Source organism: Chiloscyllium plagiosum, chromosome 5 (genome assembly GCF_004010195.1).
Source record: "Chiloscyllium plagiosum isolate BGI_BamShark_2017 chromosome 5, ASM401019v2, whole genome shotgun sequence".
Classification (NCBI taxonomy): domain Eukaryota; kingdom Metazoa; phylum Chordata; class Chondrichthyes; order Orectolobiformes; family Hemiscylliidae; genus Chiloscyllium; species Chiloscyllium plagiosum.
Window position 1 is genome coordinate 94,623,220 of NC_057714.1, and position 20,906 is coordinate 94,644,125.

Here is a 20,906-nt window from a genome sequence, read left to right on the forward strand (position 1 = left end):
CAGAGCACTGCTCCTTCAACAGATGAAGTCAGATCAAAATTAATCCCAATTTCCTGCGCTTGTCCCATCCCTGAATGTTATGACTTCACAAGTACTCATCCAAATATTTTTTAAAGGTTGCAAGGTTTCCAGCTGCGCTACCTACCCAGGCAGTGCATTCTAAATCTCCTGCCCCATACCCTAAAATGATGTCCTCTCATGACTGACACCTCAACCAAGGGGAACAGCTCCTGTCTATCTACCCTGTCGATACGGCACATAATCTTGTATACCTCAACCCTGTTCTCTCTCAGAAAACAATCCAAGCCTACTTAGTCTCTCCTTGTAGCTCAATTTCTCCATCCCAGGCAACTTCCTTGACCTCCCTCCACCTATCGCAATTCCAACGCCCCTCCCCCAAGTCCCTCCTCCCTACCATTTATCTTAGCCTGCTGGACACACTTTCCTCATTCCTGAGGAAGGGCTTATGCCCGAAACGTCGATTCTCCTGTTCCTTGGATGCTGCCTGACCTGCTGCGTTTTTCCAGCAACACATTTTCAGCAACTTCCAGCAACTTTTGATTCTAATCTAAAAAGTGATAAACGGAGTTTTACATGAATTCATGCAATTTTACATGAATTCACACACACACACACACCCTTACAGACAAACACACTCCCACACCCACACAGGCATCCTCTCAGAGACTTAGACCACTCTACACTCATACACACACACATACACACTCTCTCTCACAGACACTCACAAACCCCCACCCCAGACACACACACACAGACAGACAAATACCCACATGCACACATATATTTTGTGGGGTGAATTTGTACTTGCAGGGTTACATTGTACTTTGTTCAAAACTGCATGAATTCATGTAAAATCTGTTTTCTCACTTTTTAGATTAGAATCAATCTAAACATCATGGCATAGACAGAGAACATAGGAGGCTAACACCTTCAACATATTGTCTAGCTAACACCCATTGTTACAGCTAACCTGAGAATGCAACTTTTAAAATAAGGTTTTGTGATTTACACATGAAAGAAGTGAAACTATCATGGTATTCTAACAGATGAAAGACTCAACAGACAATCAAGGTATTTTTCAATGTATAATTTCAGTTACATCACACTGTACATTTTTGCTATAAATTCTGTGCCTTACAATTGTGTCCCCCACTATCACCTGGTGAAGGAGCGGCACTCTGAAAGCTAGTGTGCTTCCAATTAAACCTGTTGGACTATAACCTGGTGTTGTGTGATTTTTAACTTTGTACACCGGCATCTCCAAGTCACAATTTACACTAGTTTCCCTACCACTGACATGTGACTCACCGGTCTGTAATTTCTTGGTTTCACCTGCTAACAGTCCCTAGTCACAGGGTTTATGTTCTCCCAACCCAAATCAATACCCTTTTTCTGCCAAAATACCATTCTCTATCTGTGGGCTCCAACTCCACCTTTCATCTACATCCCCCACGCACCTCCACCAACACCCCAGCATACGTATCAACCTTTCCTAGCTACTATCAGTTCTGAAGAAATGTCTCTGGACATTGACTCTGTTTGCTCATCACTGATGCTGCCAGACCTGCTGAGTTTCTGCAGCTATGTTTATTTTTGTTATTACTTTGTAAACTTTGAGAGAAACTAAATTGTGCTTTGATTAAGTCATGAAGAATTGTTTGTGATCAGGAGCAGTTTATTCTGGCCATAGATTTTGGCCCTGTTCCCAAGGACACCCAGCTGTGTTTTGACTGGATACTGTTTACGCCCAAGTACTTCTTTTGTTGTTTAAAAAGATGTAATGTCCTTATTGTACTGACCCTGGGACTACACACCAGGACAAGGAATGATCTTACAATATGATGGAGTTCGATTAATAGACAGCAAGCTTTTGAGAGACTTTATCACAGATAAGTCAACAGTCTTAGCTTTGTGAATAGATTTACAGATTTTGCCAAATCTGAAAGAGATAAGACATAAGTTGTTTTCAGACCTTTTGTTTTGAGAAACAATGGACATAAGACTCGAAAGGCTGGATTTGAGCCAGAAATTTGGTTTAAGAGCATGCTGCTTCCAAAATTCACTGCTGTAGCCAAGTGGTCAACAGTGAACCGCTGAAAATTATGGAGGGAAGTGATGTTAATGGATAGACTGTCCGGACAGCCACAGTTTGGAGGTGGACTGGGGAGTACAAAGTTAAAAATCACACAACACCAGGTTATAGTCCAACAGGTTTAATTGGAAGCACCAGCTTTCGGAGCACTATTCCTTCATCAGGTGACAACCACCTCATGAAGGAGCAGCTGCATGATGTTGTGTGATTTTTAACTTTGGAGAGCCACAGTATTTTCCATAAGCTGTTGTCTTTTTTTTAAGAGACATGACTGATTCGAATTACTTTATCATTTTGGATCACAAGAGCCCAATTTGTAGTTAACGTTTATGCTATAATAATATTTAGTCCTTTATTCTGAACTTCTCCCACTATTGGATTTATATCTATATACGTGGGGAGGCAATTGCTTAGTGATATCATCACTGGACTGTTAAGCCAGAGAGAAGCAAATTACTGCAGATGCTAGAATCTGTACTGAAAACAAAAATTGCTGGAGGTCACAGCAGGTCATATAGCATCCATGGAGAGAGAGCAAGTTAATGTTTCGAGTCCAGCTGATGTGTCAATAGCTCTGATGAAGAGTAATGTAGACTCAAAACGATGGCTTGTTCTCTCTCGACAGATACTGCCTGACCCGCTGTATTTTCCAGCAAATTTGGTTTTCAGTACTAATCCAGAGACCCAGCTAATGTTTGGGAATTGGCGTTCAAATCCTGGTATGGCAGATGGTGGAATCTGAATTCAATCTTTTTAAAAGATCTGGAATTATGAGTCTAATGACGACCACAAATCCATTGTCAATTGTTGGAAAAACCATGTGGTTCACGAATGGCCTTTAGGGAAGGAAACTGCCATCCCTACCTGGTCTGGCCTCCACATGACTCCAGACCCACGGCAATGTGGTTGACTCTTACCTGCCCCCTGAGTAAATAGGGATGGACAATAAATGCTGGCAGAGCCGGAAACGCCCTCATTCTGTGCATGAAAATAAAATTACTGGGGAGTTTGTGACAGACATTGGACTGGTAATTCAAGGTCCCAGGTTTTGGTGAAAAGGGTTCAAATCTCTCTATGGCAGAAATGTAAATTTATTTTTTTTAAAAACCTATGAATTGATTCATATTTTTTCCATGACAAGGCACAATCAATGAAGTATTGCATAACATTGAAGGCAACACAGTTTTTCTTGTAAAACAAGAGTTTTGAGCCTCCTCCCTCCTTTCTGCTGAACAGAAATCTCTAACAAAGTCAATGTGGATATCAATGAAAAATATCAACTTGAACCAAAAATCACAGGTGTGGGTGGAAAAAGCAGTGAAGTGAATTTTAATATTTTGTAATCAATGTAACCAGCAAAGTCCAAGAATTAACAGTTTGTTTTACTTCAGTCTCAACTCATATTTTTATTGAATTCTCTGGAAGTGAAAACTGTATGAACCATAAAATGGGCTGCATGCTGTTGGATCTGTTTTACATTATAACAAGGTCAAGGCCTTCTGCAAGTGTCCACAATTACAAATTATGACTCTCCAAGTCTGTATTGCTATTTAGAAACAAAATTCTTATGATTGTCTCTGTGATTCTCAAATCAATGTGGACTTACGCGTGTCTGCTCATTATCCGGTTTCTTGTGTACCAATAACTTATAAGTCCTTAAATTGTTCTCAAAACTCCTGTTTATAAAAACAATAATACAAAAATTAACATAGATGAGACTAACATTTCAAGACCAGATTTGAAAGTTTAGGCAATATCAATGACATTAATTACATGATAACTATATGTGTTGTAAATTTAAAATAATGCATTATAAAAGTATGGGGGTTGGTTAGCGACACGGAGTCACACCAACAGCATGGATTCAATTCCTGCGCCAGCTGAGGTTAGAATGATGGTCCCATCTTGCCCCTGACCTGAGGCATGGTGACCTTCAGGTTAAACTGCCACCAGCCATCTCTCTGATGGGAGAACAGCCCTGTGGTCCATTGGGACTATGTTAATTTTACTTACTTAGACTATTATACGAATTGAATGGAAAAAATAACATTTCCTTAATATGGATAATGTTTGAGCTAATTGAGAAACAGAAGCCACAATTTCCAAAACAGATAGCTCACATTTATTAACAGAATAAAACTTTTAAAACTAAGGCAACTAATCCTTCTAAATTAATTGAGGTGCTATTTAATTATTACTTAGTTTTGCACTGTCGACCAGAGTCCAGACATCTCTGCATGATCTTAAGAATGCATATACTATGCAAGGATTTAATATATAAAAAATAATAACAGGTATTCTTGAAACACCTTCAGCATAGTGAAAAAACATTGCATTGCATCAGAGTTCTATCGGATAAGAATTGAAAAATCTAAAAGAAATATTCGACAGGTAGCCAAAATATTTAGCAAAGAACTAAGTTCTAACGGGGTTCTGAAAAGTGCACGTACAGTTACAGGATACATTTCAAAGTTTAAGACTTAGATGGCACCAATGTCAAAGGCAGATCAAAGACAGTGGGTGAGGGAAAGAGGGCAGATTACTTTGCAAGGCGCAAATCCACAGGCTGATCTGAACAGAAGGATGAGAATTTTAAAACAAGGTGGATCGATTGTCAATGTATGTCAGTAAGCACAGAATTTATTGGTTGAGTGAAATTTGATATGGGTTAGGATGCAAGCAGAAACGTTTTGAACAAGCTACAATTTATGGATCTTAAAATCTAATCAGAAAAGCAATGGAAGACCAGAGTCTGGAAGTAGCAAAAGCAAGGGTGACCCAGGGGTGTAAAGCTGCAAGTTTTCATCTGGATATATGATTGGAAACAAATCTCAGGGTCAAACAGGTGGCCAGACTTACAAACAGTTTTGTTGAGCCTGACATTGATTGGGGAGAATGACACAATTTGTGGCGAGAGAAGCGTATAGTTTTCTTCAGTGGATCAGTTTGCTTTTATTCACCTTCGTTTCGCTACACACTTCAGACCCAAACGCGGCATTTTATTTTTGCAACCAATTTATAGTCTCCTACAGTACTCTGTCTAGCTGTTAGTCCCTTTGACCTGATATGATTTATTTAACATCAGGAATAGAAGAAGCCAGAGAAATCCATTCCAGGCAAGCACAGCAAGCGCATTCAGTCTCACCTCTCATTATCTTCTTTAACTGCCTACAAGAAGTTGCAATCTAGCATTGCTCAAGAGGCTCATTCACCTTGGTAAATGATAAGAAATGAGAATAATACAACAAGCATCTCACTATATGTCAGAGTTTAGACTGGGAGAAAAGTAAACTCTAACACTGCTAAATGAAGTACAAATCAATGCAGTGTTATTGACAGGTGGCTATCATCAATTCATTTTAATTGCACCACATTGACAGTCAATAGGTAACACACAAGATGAAACATTTCCCCCATGTTTTACAGACATGCCAACTGACTTGGAGTGGGTGGGGAGGGGAAAACAAACCTTTTTTGTAAAGGAAGTACAGTGGCTCAGTGTTTAGTGCTGCTACTTCACAGCACCAGGGCCTGGGTTTGATTTTACTCTTGGGTGACTGTATGGAGTTTGCACATTCTCCCCGTATCGGCGTAGATTTCCTCCGAGTGCTCCTTTTTCCTCCCACAGTCCAAAGATCTGCAGGTTGGATTGGCCTGGTAAATTGTTTGTGGTGTCCAGGGATGTGTAGGCTAGGTGGGTTAGCTATGGTAAACATGGTGTTACAGGGATAGGGTGGGGATTTGGGTCTGGGTGAGATGCTCTTCAGAGGGTTGATGTGGACTCGACTGCCCCAATGGCCTCTATCTGCACTGTGATTCTATGGAACCTCTTCTGGAGGGAAAACGTGTAAAGTCTCACCCAGTGTTTCAGCATATAAGGAGCAGGAGAATCGATGTTTCGGGCATAAGCCCTTCTTCAGCCCTGAAGAAGGGCTTATGCCCGAAATGTCAATTCTCCTGCTCCTTTGATGCTGCCTGACCTGCTGCGCTTTTCCAGCAACACATTTTTCAGCTCTGATCTCCAGCATCTGCAGTCCTCACTTTCTCCTTTCAGCATATAACCCAACAATTTGTGTAAACTGCTCAATCAATGAGACACTGATAAACAAGGGCAAGGGTTCAAAGAAATAAAAAAAGTGTTGCACACCCAACATTGGTAACATTTTATTTGATACATCCCAACATCTGTATTTTTCATAAATACTGAAAATGCTGGGAATGCATAATAAGTTCTGTTTTTATTTCATTTCCCAGCATCCACATTATTCTGCTTTCAGTATATATCTTTAACCTTGAAATTTAAGTCATTGAAAATTAATTTCATTCACAAAATTTATTTTTTCTTGGTATGCATGACAAATGGCATTTTGTGATTACGTTTTCCAGTGTCCCAGAATAATGTAATGTAAATATTAATGGAATTTATTTTGCACAGATCAACTGCATGCCAATAAACTTAGGAAGCACAGTCGTGCTGCAACTTTTACTATGTGCACCGATTGGCTGCAAAACTGAAGGTTATGAGATAATATCTTTCTGAAGCAGAATAAACGATTTAAAGGATAAATTCAACAGCCTGGAGGCTGGTGCACGAATCACAATGCACAAATAACTCATGTTCTTCAAATGCTGCCTGTTTGTTTCAGTGTCAGTCAGTACTAACCTTACAGTTGATTGAATTATGAGCCGAATACAGCAACTATACCAACAAATGAAAGAGGTTGTGCTGATCACTTCTGGTATGGCCACTGCTATAGTCTTGGCTTAAACTATCAATAATCCTCCTCCTCACATTTTCTTCGTGTCCCATTGTGTCATCTAACTTGCAAGCTGCCGAAGTGTGAACTTGCACCTCTTACTTCTCCTGCACTGTGAACTTCTAAATCCCTAGGAACACCAGGTCAGCACCAGTGAAGGATCAACAAGAAGACAGTGATGAAGAGACTGCATTGTTACTCGATATCATAGTTATACCAGCCAGTTCAGTCACTAACATTCTGAATAATTTGGAGGAGAGTACAGAGGTGGGGTCTACACAGCATGAGGCACTACACCAGAGTGGCCCACAGTTTGGAGACATGCAAGCACTGTACAGATGCCAGTTCACTGGATGGTACAGTTGTCGATGGCCTCTGTACATTGTTACATTGGTGGTGCATTGTTAATCCTGCAGTCATCTGGTGTCAACCCAACACAAGACTTTGTGGAACTGCTTGGAACCCAATGTGGTGTTGAAATCCATTCGTGCACTTTGGTCTCAACCAGGAGTCCAATGGTCAATAATTCCATCATAGCACTTCCTCCAGAGCTTTGAGTGCTCCAGTGGAGACTCAAGATTCTGATCTGAAAGCATAGTTTGTTGCCATGCGAGCTCGAATAGTTGACATCATGACTTGGATTACAAAAGGCAAAGGGATTTGCAATTTAGATTAGATTCTCTACAGTGTGGAAACAGGCCCTTTGGCCCAACAAGTCCACACTTACCCTCTGAAGAATAACCCACCCAGATCCATTTCCCTCTGACTAAAGCACCTAACACTGTGGGCAATTTAGCATGGCCAATTCACCTGACCTGTGGGAGGAAACCGGAGCACCCAGAGGAAACACACGCAGACACAGGGAGAATGTGTAAACTCCACACAGACAGCCCAAGGCTGGAATCAAACCTGGGACCCTGGTGTTGTGAGGCAGCAGTGCTAACCACTGATTCACCATGCCACCCGTGTCAGAACTGCCCAGCAACTAGCCCTCCAACAGATGCCCATTAAAGCTAAAGCATCGCTCTCGATGAATGGCAGTGATTTTGTCGAGCTGTCATCTCTCAGGAAGGCAGCATGCATGTTCCTACTCCCGCCCCTATAGCAGTGCCCTTGTTGTTGCTCATCTGGCAGCAAACTGAGAAAGTCAGCACCCATGACAAAAACGGTGCAACCTCAGAGAAAGCCTCCTGGATCAAGAGCTGCATGTGCTTGTCCTCCAGCACCTCCTGCAGTTCCCCTCAGTGAAAGTCAGCAGCCTTCCAGCTGGCCGTGCAGCAGCCACCAGGTTACACTGTGTAGGAAGACCAGGACAAGAGCTGGGAAGATAGAAGGCAGGCAATAAGGGAAGGCAGAAGGGTCATTAGGTGACTTGTATGTGCAGCACACATTGATTTTATTTATAAATTTGATTTGGAACTGTTTTTGTCATGGCTTTTATTTTTCAATCATGCACAAGTAGTTTCGATGTTGGTCAGTGACAGATGGAAAGCAAGGAAGGTAAAGTGTGTGATTTTAGGTAAAAGAGTAATTGGGGTTGCACTGCACTGAGTCTTTGAGGGAGAGCCTGGACAGATAATAAGGAAAAAGGGAAGATTTTACCTTTCTGCTCACCATGCTCTTCCTCCTCAATACTCACTATAACTAAAGACAGCTACCTCAAGACTCTGCAACATATAGAAAAGCAAGAGAAAACCACCCAGCGAGCTGCACATCTGCTCTGTGGGACTCCTTCAAAGCAACTCAGCAGTTAAAGCACTGTGTCAGTTTTGCTCTATCACACTGCATGAGGTTATGTGATGCTCACTATATTTGTGCAGTGTAAATAATGCAGCAGGTGCACAGTGGATAGCTCACCACCATGCTCTGGATTAGCATCATGATCCAAATGCATTATCTGCATTACTCCCTGCCAAATTATCGACTGGAGAGAAAGGGAATTGCGTTCCTTTGTGTTTTGTTAAAGAGCAACAAAGCAATGCACATGCAGCAAATAATACCCTGCTCCTCGAACAGCATTCTTAAAAATATTGCATTGCACTCTCCACCGACTGACCTCTGACAAAAGTGAATGGAATGTGGTTGACTCAACGTTAAGAGAGACCTTCTCTCTATACAGTGGGTGGCAACTTGTGTGAAATATATTACCAATATTTCCAGTTTCACCCTGGAAGGATATAGAAATTAAAGGACACCGTCAAAGCCACTAGCAATGATACTGTGCTCCAGCTTTGAGGATTTAGTTGGCAGATTCAATGAGATTACCATAACTGATGTGCAGATATCTGCTTTACTTTGGCTAAGAGTTATAGGAAGGGGGAAAGTGCTCTCTGAGAGGCCTCCACACCCATCTACTCCAGAACTTCTGCTCTGCAAACCTTCTGTTCATTCTACAAGTTGCACATCTTTACATACAAAAGCAAAAATTGCTGGAGAAACTCAGTGCGTCTGGAAGAGAGAAAACAGTGTTAATGTTTTGAGTTGAGTGACCCTTCTTCAAACCCTTTGTTTTATTTTAACTGACTAGCGTACCATGTCTATGTGCAACTGTTGGTATAAAAGTCTTGGAGTCAACACAAACTCCTTGATTACTTGGCACCGCACTCTCTACAGGCTTCTGCAATTTGAAAAGACAATTGGGAAATATCACAGCGCTAGCTGGATGAGATCAACTAGGAAACTGGCAGAAGATCCCTTTAATGATCACTTCCTGATTCTGTTGAACACAAAAACTTGTTGAACTTCAAAATGACAACACAGGCATCACGTCAGGGTTTAACTGTTGATGGATTGTGTGATCCTCCTGCTCTCCAGTAAACTTTCACATGAACCAACATCCCTACTACTAGGATATTTGGCACAATTCAGCCCACAAGTGTGTGCGAGCATGACAAATATCATTTCGAAGTAATGATGGATGTTAATGATGCCAGTTTCTCATTGCAGTCTCCTTACCTGCCTCGCAGTTTCACTGCTGAATCAAACTTCCCTTCATCCATAGCCTTTTGGACTTCTTGAGTCTAAAGTCATATTTTAAGAAAATAAAATGTAAAATTTATAAAGTCTGAACAAATTAGCATTACAAATGTGATTACTACAATAGCGACAACTTGCATTTATATAGCACCTCTAATCTTGTAAAAGTTTCCAAGGTTGTTGGCAGATGCAATAATAGAACAATATTGGACACAGAGCCACAGAAGGTCAGATGACCAAATGCCTGGCAAAGGATAAATGTCTTAAAGGACTTAAGTTTAATACCAAGGCACAGGGGTTTAGGGAGAGGACACTAGGCATTGTTCCACAGCAGCTTAAGGCATACCACCAATGATGGAGGAATTAAACTTGAGAGTCAAGAGTCCAGTGTTGGAGGAAAGCTGTGGGATATCTAAAAGGCTTGTAAATCAGAGACATTTAGAGAGTGGCAAGGCTGTGGATCCTGTTAGAAAGGACATTTAGAGGCAAGTGCAATATTCAAGAGGGCTAATGGTGAGGTAAGAGGAGGTTTCATCAGCATATATGTGGAATCTGACACAATCTTTCAGATTATGTCAGTGAGGGGAAACCAAAGGAACCCAGAGACTAGATCTTTGGGATGAGGGGTGTAAGCGGTTAACATGGAACAGTTGGGGAATGGGAAGAGAAACTATTGCAAGTGATTCTGTGACTGCAATTTGATGTATTAGGCTGAAGCCAAGCAAAGGAGCTACCACCTAGCTCAAGGTGTCAGAGAAAAAGCACTAGTGGTGAATGGTGAGATCAGCAGTGTCAACATTTGTAAAATGGTGAAGATTGAAGAAGGACAGTTATCACAGTCACAAAATAATGTAACCTGCAACTTTACTAAGAGTCGTTTCAATATTGTGGCAAGGCTGAAAATCAAATTGAAAGAATTCAATATGGAATTGAGGAGAAAATGAGTAGAGGATTGGAGATTAAAGGACTCGAGAGGAAAAAGGAGCTTGGAGATAGAGCAGGAGTTCACAAGGCCATAAGGATCAGTGTTTTTTTGATATGAGTGATGACAACATATTTAAAGGGTTGGGAGGGGGAGTATTGTACCTGAGGAGGAACTATTCATATGAGCCAACACGCAGTACAGAAAGGGAAATTTAGCAGTCACGGGCTTGATTGGAATAGAAGCAATAAAGTAGGAATTAGGAGTTATGGATAAAACAACCTCTGACAGTGAAAGGTAGCATATGGAATAAAAACTGATGAATTCTGAACTGGGGCAGTAGGAAACAACAGGGCAAGAGTGACCAGTTGAAGACGGAAAGGAAAGCTTAATCAATGGATTTGACCTCTGGGGCACAAGAAGTCCCCGACTTTTTCATACTTCTTTGTTAGAGCCAAGAGTGCAGGAAAGAGGGAAGTATTTGAAGGTGGAAGGAAAAAGGGCTATGGATCCCTGGATAATGTTTCAATGTGAGCAGTTTTAGCAATTGATCAGGAGTCAATAATAACTCATAAAAGGCTTTATATAGTGCAGCCAGACCTGGAGACAACTGGTTATGATTCTGTGATAAACTGTCCTTCTTCAATCTTCATCATTTTACAAATGTTGACACTGCTGACCTCACCGTTCACCACTAGTGCTTTTTCTCTGACACCTCGAGCTAGGTGGTAGCTCCTTTGCTTGGCTTCAGCCTAATACATCAAATTGCAGTCACAGAATCACTTACAATAGTATCTCTTCCCATTCCCCAACTGTTCTGGTAATGATTTCCAAAATAATATAAGTGGACAAACCAAGGGAATTGACAATAAAGAGAGAGGACGTAATGGTTTAAACAGGGATAAAAGCACCTATACTGTTGAAGAGGATTCTTAGCTTATTGATTGGTAAGGGGCTCAACAGTTAGGGGAATGAAGGCAGGAGTATGGGGTTGAAAACATATTCGCCATGGAGTGCAGGTTCGTAGTTCCTTGAAAGTAAAGTCGCAGATAGATAGAAGAGTGAAGGAGGAGTTTGGTATGCTTTCCTTTATTGGTGAGAGCACTGAGTATAGGAGTTGGGTGGTCATGTTATGGCTGTATAGGACATTGGTTAGGCTACTTTTGGAATATTACATGCAATTCTGGTCTCCTTCCTATCGGAAGGATGTTCAAAAAATCTTTACAAGGATGTTGCCAGATTTGGAGGATTTGAGCTATAGGGAGAAGTTGAATAGACTAGGGCTGTTTTCCCTGGAGCTTCGGAAGCTGAGGGGTGACCTTATAGATATTTATAAAATCATGAGGGGCATGAATAGGGTAAATAGACAAGGTCTTTTCTCTATGGTGGGGGAGTCCAGAACTACAGGGCATAGGTTTAGGGTGAGGGGGAAAGATATAAATGGGACCTAAGGGGCAACTTTTTCATGCAGAGGGTGGTGCGTGTATGGAATGAGCTGCCAGTGAAAATGGTGGAGGCTGGTACAATCACAACATTTAAAAGGCATCTGGATGGGTATATGATTAGGAAGGGTATACAGGGGTATGGGCCAAATGCTGGCAAATGGGACTATATTAGGTTCGGATATCTGGTTGGCATGGATGAGTTGTACCAAAGGATCTGTTTCCATGCTGAACATCTCTATGACTATAGGACTCTCTGATCCAATGACAGAGCAGACTCGAGGGGTTGAATGGCCAAAATCTACTTCCTTATCCTATGGTCTTATAGGATCTGATTAAGCAAATTAGTAACTGCAGAAATTTATCTTCCAAGATTAGACATTGAAAGGAGGAGGGGGTTTTGGGAGAAGGGGGAGCTGGGGATTAGGGAAAATATGGATAGGAGGCAAAACAGAAAAATGATCAGAGATTGCCTCATCACTGCCAGTTACAATGAGGATAGGAAGGCCTTGCAAGATGGAAAGATCGAGGAAGTGACCATGAATAATGGAAGAAATGTTTATACAAGAGGATGAGTCTTTGGAGCTGAAATGAGTTTGGGGGAGAGGCAGCAATGTGATTTGAGATGGGAAGTTGTAATCACTGAGGGCCAGAAGTGACACAATGTGGAAGCTGAGGGAGGAAAGCCAGGAAAACATCTGAATTAAATACTTGCTGTAATGCTCAGCCAAGCAGATTTTGATTGACAGACATGAGTATGAAACAATCAAAGATACTCAAAGGAGAAATTTCTAGGACAGTGATCAATGTGTGGCTTAGCGATAAAGGCTATATCACCACCGTTAGGGTGAAGACACAGCAACAGGTGCAAGTTACATTCAGAATTCACTGACAGGGAATGTCATCAATCACTAGCCATGTCTACAACATAAGCACAAGGTCCATGAGATTATCTACAACCTTTTCCTTTCCCAATTGAAACACGCTTTAAGAATTCCAAGAAGTGTTCCTTTTTTTATTAATTCAATTCACCACTCATGTCAAATATAAATGAATTTTTTTTCCTGTACTAAAATCAGTGGTTAGCTCAAAGCTACAAATTTACTATGACATCAGGTTTTTTCTTAAAGATTAGAGGATTAGGGAAAATGCCACGTCTCTGGGTAGTGTTGTAGAACAGAGAGACCTAGGGGTTCAGGAACATAATTCTTTGAAATTTGCATCACAGGTTGACAGGGTGGTTAAGAAGGCATTTTATTGCTCAGACCTTTGAGCACAGGAGCTGGGATGTCTTGTTGAGATTGTACAGGATATGGGTGAGATCTCTTCTGGAGTACCGTGTGCAGTTCTGGTTGCCCTGTTATAGGAAGAATATCATTAAAGTGGAGAGGGCTCAAGAAAGGTTTACCAGGACGTTGCCAGAAATGGAGGGTTTGACTTACATAAACAGATTCAAAAGACTGGGACCTTTTTCACTGGAGAGAAGGAGGTTGCGGGGTCTCCTTATTGAGGTTTATACAATCATGAAAGGCATAGATAAGGTGAATGGCAAGGGTCTTTTTCCTAGGGTAGGGTGTTCAAAACTAGATGGCATTTTTTAAGATGAGAGGAGAAAGATTTATTAAGGACATGAGCGGTGACTTATTAACGCAGAGAGTGGTGCGTGGGTGGAATAAACTGCCAGAGAAAGTGACGGATGCAGGTACAGTTATGTACGTTTGGGTGAGTTCATGAAGAGGAAAGGTTTGGAGGGATATAGGCCAAGTGCAGGCTTGTGGGATTAGTTTATTTTGGGATTATGGTTAGCATGAACTGGTTGTATGCTGTATGACTCTGTTTTCATGCTGTATGACTCTGTTTTCATGCTGCATGACTCTGTTTTCATGCTGCATGACTCTGTTTTCATGCTGCATGACTCTGACTCTGAATCTGACTTTACGAACTGAAATCCAGGTGAGCTGAGAGTGACTGCTCTTGTGGATCGAAAAGTGTCATTTAATGCTGGCTCAACTTACCAGAAGAGGTAAGTTTCCTTTGGATTGTTTGTTCAGTATCACAACCAAAGCACAATATCAAATTATTCACAGCTCCCTAGTAACATTCTTTATTTACATCGTTGAGGCATAAATTGTCTTCACTATGATCTTGGTCAGCAAACTTAATGAGACTAGAGCAAAATCTAAAGCCATCAAGGCTGCAGATTGAGTAATCAATTTTATGGGAAAATTTAGTTATAATTTTGCACAGTTGTAAATATTTAATGCCATTTCTTGTTGTAAAGTAAAGCAAGGAAATTAAAATAAAGTTCTCTGAATGATTTAACTGCTTTCCAAAGCAGATTGATCAATTAAAAACAAATACCATAACTGCTAAATGCTCTGCTCATTACTTTCTTAATGTTACCTACTAATATATATTAACTAATATTTAACTGAAATGGAAACTAAAATAAGTACTCAGTCCGCAATCACTATCTACTCCAAACTACCCATCTCCACTGAGAATGATGCCTTGTCCTGAGAAGGACCAGGGTCACAGGTATTTAGGATACCACAAACTGCAAGTTCACCTTCTATTCAGACATCATTGCATATTCTTAAGATTATCCTATTGCTTTTTCTTCTCCATTACTGGGTCAAAATCCTTAAACTCCTAAAATAGCATTCTAGAAGTACCTTCACCACAGACTGCAGTAATAAAGGAAGATTGCTCAGCACCTTCTCAAGGGCAATGAGGGATGGGCAATAAGTGATGTCAGTAATGTCATCATCCCACAAAAAAAAACTAAAAAATTGTATGATGATATCTCTAATGGGGATAATAAGGTGAGTATGCTAGATGGAAGTACTCCTAAGACCCTGGTCACAAACTATCAAGTCCATTTGTTGTCGTTGGCCACTCTACAATAATAGTTAACATTTACCACCAACACCTCTAGCCCAAATTTCAACAATTCTTTTTAAAAGGATTCCTCTTTTTAGATACTAATGATCTGGATTTAGTATCATTAGTAAATCCATGATACCGTGCTTTCGGTTACCTTCATTTTCAATCCTTGTACTTACTCAGTAAAGCTTTGAAAAGCCTGTTTGAAAGAACTGATAACCATATAAATGGAGAGTAATGGACAGAATCTCGTTGACGAGGTTTGCCTTAACTGAAATGTAGATTCATTCCCATGATTGGATTTGTGCAAAGCCTTCATCCTAGCTCTCCTCATATATTTTAGGTCATTCTATGCAATGATATTCATATAAATGCTTAATGATTAAAGCATCAATCCTGCAAGTGAGAGTAGTTGCAGATACATAATTCCTCGAATTCATTCTGTCATTATAGCTTCAAAAAGTATTCACATGTAAATGAAATCAAGGTAGCAAACATTTGTTGATTAAATAATCTAAGCATACAGAAAAGCTTTTTTAAAACCCAACCTTTAAAACAAAAATATGGATTGCAAACTGAGCTTTCCTTGCATTACTGCCAAACAGAGATCATCTTGCATGGATGTGTGCTTCCTGTAAACACTGCTATTGGCTCACAATTGTGACCTTACCATCTGTACGCACTCCATTAGGGGGACTCGGATGGCTTGATTCCCAGAAAGTGAAACAACACAGGCTGGTGTCTCTGGTGAAGCTTCTAACAAGGCAACTACAGCTTCTACTCCCATCCTGCTGGCCTGGATCATGGAAAAAGTGCAAAAACAAGGGTTACTGACATGACAGCAATAACATTCTTCACACAAGAGTCCACAGTAATAAACTACCTTTTACATTAGTTAACATTTTGAGCCCACGTGACTCTTCACCAGAGGTGAATCTTCTTACTCAGAGGTAACAATGCCACCACTGACAAAAGCTGAAACTCCAAAAGGAACAGTTTTATCAACAAGTGTTTTTTTTTCCTTTTGAGAGACCAAACTGTGAAGCTTGAAAGAACAAAAAAGAGTTGAGTCGGTTGAGAAATAGTTCAGTGGTGTGTGCTCCTGAGCATTTAAATGGAATACCATGGTTGGTTCAGGAGGGTACGTGTTTACGTCAACAGCACTGGACCAAACAAAAAAAAACCTTGCGTTCCCTAATGAAAGCAAGATCAAAGGTAGATCTAATTGAAGTCTATTAGGGGAGTAAAAGGAGTTGATTGTTTCTGGACTAGAGGACATCGGGTGGATAGGGAAAAACAATCAGTCATAACATTGTCAGGAAAAGTGTCTTTACACTTTGGTTGTGCAAATGTATAATTCTGACATCCTCTGAAAACATTCAGGATTAGATTTACTGGATACATTAAAACTGGGATTGATTTTTTATTAGGTCACATAGAATTATGAAACCATGAGATGAAGCCAAAATACAGATCAGCCATAATCTAATTTAATGGTTTGAGGAGCTGGATGGCATACTGTTCCATTGTTCCTAACAACTGTTACAGGACTGGTATGCTATCTCTCTCAAATTTCCCAAACTGGTACAAGAAAGATCCAGTTACTTACCAGGATTCGATCAAATGCAGAAGGCGTACCACCTCGCTGGACATGCCCCAAGATGGTCACACGTGTGTCAAATCCCAATCGTTTGACTACAAGCTATTAGAAATGTTTGTGAACATAAAGTTAATTCTATTAGAGTTAACAGATAAAACTTACAAAACTCAAGAGTGGGTCTGTTAGTAGAAAAGGAGAGAAATCTGATAGAATCAATTTGTCTGCTTGTATTTCATATCTGCACAATATTAGCCAAATGTTTAATGTCTGCCCATGTTCAGTTTGAATTAATTTTGTATTCCCCAATAATTAAATGGAACCAACTCTTTTGGAGTTACCTGGAGAGAAGCTTGATGGTTGATCTGTTGTATTTATTGGAATAGGAATAAACTATTAAGACCTAAAACTCTAATTTTATTTCAAAGTGGAGACAACACTTTGCCAAGAGATCCATTATTGAATACAATACTCCTATCATGGTGTGTTTCCTTCTGTTTACAAAAGACTTTGATTCTGCAACAATGCTTTAATTTTAGTGCTGAACCACTGGCAATATATCAATGATCCTTAGGAACAGTTTTAAAAGTGAGAAGAACAGACAAAAGAAGCACATTGTGAGGTCATTGCGGGAGAGAGAGAGAGAGAGAGAGAGAAAAAAAAACCTGCATAGTTACTGCCTTTGCTGTTTGAATTCATGTATCGTTGGACATCAGAGTGCAGCTGGGAAAATGAATAAACAGTGAAATTCACAACTGATCTTGGAGGAACTGTTGGGCAAGGTTCACAGCACAGAATCAGATAAGTTAATAGTTGTTTTAAGTGTAGCCTACAGAAAATCTGCAGTAGTGAGTACAGTGGGTTCTTTCTTGATTATAAGTTTTTGGAGATATGCCTCTTGATTAAACTTAAAATATAAGCCATAACTATTAATTTAACCTGGGGCAATGTTTGTAGAAGAATAAGATGGTATAAATTTCTGGGTCTGTAGATTGTGAAGGAGCAAAAATGGCCTTTAATACAGTGATATGTACTGCTTGTCAGATGGGGGAGTTCAAAGAGAGTTTAAGGGTTACTATGGATTATATCTGCCATAGATGCTGTTGGCTGCGAACCTTATCAGATTGAATGGATCGGTTGGAGAGACAGTTAGAAGCAATGAGGAATTTGTAATAGCAACAGTATGTGATGGATGGCAGTTGTAGGAAGGGTAAAGTCTCAGATACAGTCACACAGCTGGGTTAACTCCAGGAAAGGTAAGAGAGGTAGGCAGCTAGTGCAGGAGTCTTTTGTGGATATACCCATTTCAACAGGTATGCTGTTTTGGAAAATGTAGGGGGTGATGGGTTCGCAGGGGAACGAAGCATGAACAGGCCATTCCTGAAGAAGGGCCTGTGCCCGAAACGTCGAATCTCCTGTTCCCTGGATGCTGCCTGACCTGCTGTGCTGTTCCAGCAATAAAGTTTCAACGAAGCATGAACAGCCATATTTCTGGTATTGAGACTGGCTCTAATGCAACAAGGGGTATGTCGGGTTCCAAGAGATCAATTGTGTAAGGGGATTCTCTAGTCTATTTCTGATATTTCTGTTGCCAACAGCGAAAACGCAGAATGATGTGTTGATTTCCTGGTGCCAGGATCATGGATGTCTCAGAGAGGGTGCAGAATGTTCTCACAGAGGAGAGAGGCCAGCAAGAGGTCATTGTCCACATTGGAACCATCGACATAGGAAGGGAAAAGGTTGAAATTCTGAAGGGAGATTACAGAGCGTTAGGCAGAAATTTAAAAAGGAGGTCCTTAAGAGTAGTAATATCTGGATTACTCCCGGTGCTACGAGCTAGTGAGGGCAGGAATAGAGCAGAGGGGAGGATAGAGCAGATGAATACATGGCTGAGGAGCTGGTGCATAGGAGAAGGATTCACATGTTTGGATCATTGGAATCTCTTTTGAGGTAGAAGTGACCTGTACAAGAAGGACAGATTGCACCTAAATTGGAAGGGGACTAATATACTGGCAGGGAAATTTGCGAGAGCTGCTCAGGAGGATTTAAACTAGTAAGGTGGGGGGTGGGGTGGGACCCAGGGAGATAGTGAGGAAAGAGATCAATCTGAGACTGGTATAGTTGAGAACAGAAGCAAAGTCAAACAGTCAGGTCAGGCAGGGACAATGTAGGACTAATAAATTCTTCTCACAAACTTTGTAGGACTAATAAATTAAACTGCATTTATTTCAATGCAAGGCGCCAAACACGGAAGGCAAACAAACTCAGGGCATGGTTAGGAACACAGGACTGGGATATCATAGCAATTACAGAAACATGGCTCAGGGATGGGCAGGATTGGCAGCTTAATGTTCCAGAATATAAATGTTACAGGAAAGATAGAAAGGGAGGCAAGAGAGAAAGGGGGTGGCATTTTTGATAAGGGATAGCATTACAACTGTGCTGAGGGAGGATATTCCTGGAAATACATCCAGGGAACTTATTTGGGTAGAACTGAGAAATGAGAAAGGGATGATCACCTTATTGGGATTGTATTATAGACCCCCTAATAGTCAGAGGGAAATCGACAAACAAACTTGTAAGGGGATCTCAGCTATCTGTAAGAATAATAGGGTGGTTACGGTAGGGGATTTTAACTTTCCAAACATAGACTGGGACTGTCATAGTGTTAAGGGTTAAGATGGAGAGGAATTTGTTAAGTGTGTACAAGACAATTTTCTGATTCAGTATGTGGATGTACCTACCAGAGAAGGTGCAAAACTTGACCTATTCTTGGGAAATAAGGCAGGGCAGGTGACTGAGGTGTCAGAAGGGGAACACTTTGGGGCCAGCGACCATAATTCTATTGAATTTAAAATAGTGATGGAAAAGGATAGACCAGATCTAAAAGATGAAGGTCTAAATTGGAGAAAGGCTAATTTTGACGCTATTAAGCAAGAACTTTTGAAAGCTGATTGGGGGCAGATGTTCGCAGGTAAAGGGACGGCTGGAAAATGGGAAGCCTTCAGAAATGAGATAATGAGAATCCAGAGAAAGTATATTCCTGTTCAGGTGAAAGGAAAGGCTGGTAGGTAAAGAAAATGTGGGAGATACTAGATGAGTATTTTTCATCAGAATTTACTGTGGAAAAGGAAATGGAAGATATAGACTGTAGAGAAATAGATGGTGACATTTTGCAAGGTGTCCAGATTACAGAGGAGGAAGTGCTGGATGTCTTGAAACGGTTAAAGATGGATAAATCCTCAGGACCTGACCAGGTGTACCCAAGAACTCTGTGGGAAGCTAGGGAAGTGATTGCTGGGCCTCTTGCTGAGATATTTGTATCATCGATAGTCACAGGTGAGGTGCCGGAAGACTGGAGGTTGGTAAACATGGTGCCACTGTTTAAGAAAGGTGGTAAGGACAAGTCAGGGAATTATAGAGTAGCGAGCCTGACATCGGTGGTGGGCAAATTGTTGGAGGGATTCCTGAGGGACAGGATGTACATGTATTTGGAAAGGTAAGGAATGATTCAAGATAGGAGAAAGTGAGGACTGCAGATGCTGGAGGGTTCCTGAAGAAGGGCTCATGCCCGAAACGTCGATTCTCCTGCTCCTTGGATGCTGCCTGACTTGCTGCGCTTTTAAGACCATAAGACCATAAGACCATAAGACATAGGAGCGGAAGTAAGGCCATTCGGCCCATCGAGTCTACTCCACCATTCAATCATGGCTGATGGGCATTTCAACTCCACTTACCCGCATTCTCCCCGTAGCCCTTAATTCCTTGTGACATCAACACATTTTCAGCAATGATTAGAGATAGTCAACATGGCTTTGTGGATGGGAAATCATGTCTCACAAACTTGATTGAGTTTTTTGAGGAAGTAGCAAAACGATTGATGAGGGCAGAACAGGTAGATGTGATCTATATGGACTTCAGTAAGGCGTTCAACAAGGTTCCTCATGGGAGACTGGTTAGCAAGGTTAGTTCTCACGGAATACAGGGAGAACTAGCCATTTGGATACAGAACTGGCTCAAAGGTAGAAGACAGAGGGTGGTGGTGGAGGGTTGTTTTTCAGACTGGAGGCATGTGACGAATGGAGTGCCACAAGGTCGTCTACTTTTTGTCATTTACATAAGTGATTTAGATGTGAGCTTAAGAGATACAGTTAGTAAGTTTGCTGATGACACCAAAATTGGAGGTGTAGTGGACAGCGAAGAGGGTTACCTC

The 20,906-nt window shown here is 40.9% G+C and overlaps 1 protein-coding gene across 5 annotated transcripts in view; it reads right to left on the bottom strand.

Annotated features, from left to right (window-relative positions):
• Nucleotides 1–20,906, bottom strand: part of LOC122550092 (ATP-dependent 6-phosphofructokinase, platelet type-like) — a 98,599-nt gene that overhangs the window by 53,565 nt on the left and 24,128 nt on the right. For all 5 annotated transcript variants that reach the window (XM_043690658.1, XM_043690655.1, XM_043690654.1 and 2 more), the window contains 4 exons: nt 16,706–16,798; nt 15,767–15,892; nt 9,826–9,890; nt 3,720–3,789 (listed from right to left, as the gene is read on the bottom strand). In XM_043690658.1, the coding sequence (XP_043546593.1) occupies nt 3,720–3,789; nt 9,826–9,890; nt 15,767–15,892; nt 16,706–16,798 (354 nt within the window). The remainder of the gene's footprint in view (nt 1–3,719; nt 3,790–9,825; nt 9,891–15,766; nt 15,893–16,705; nt 16,799–20,906) is intronic.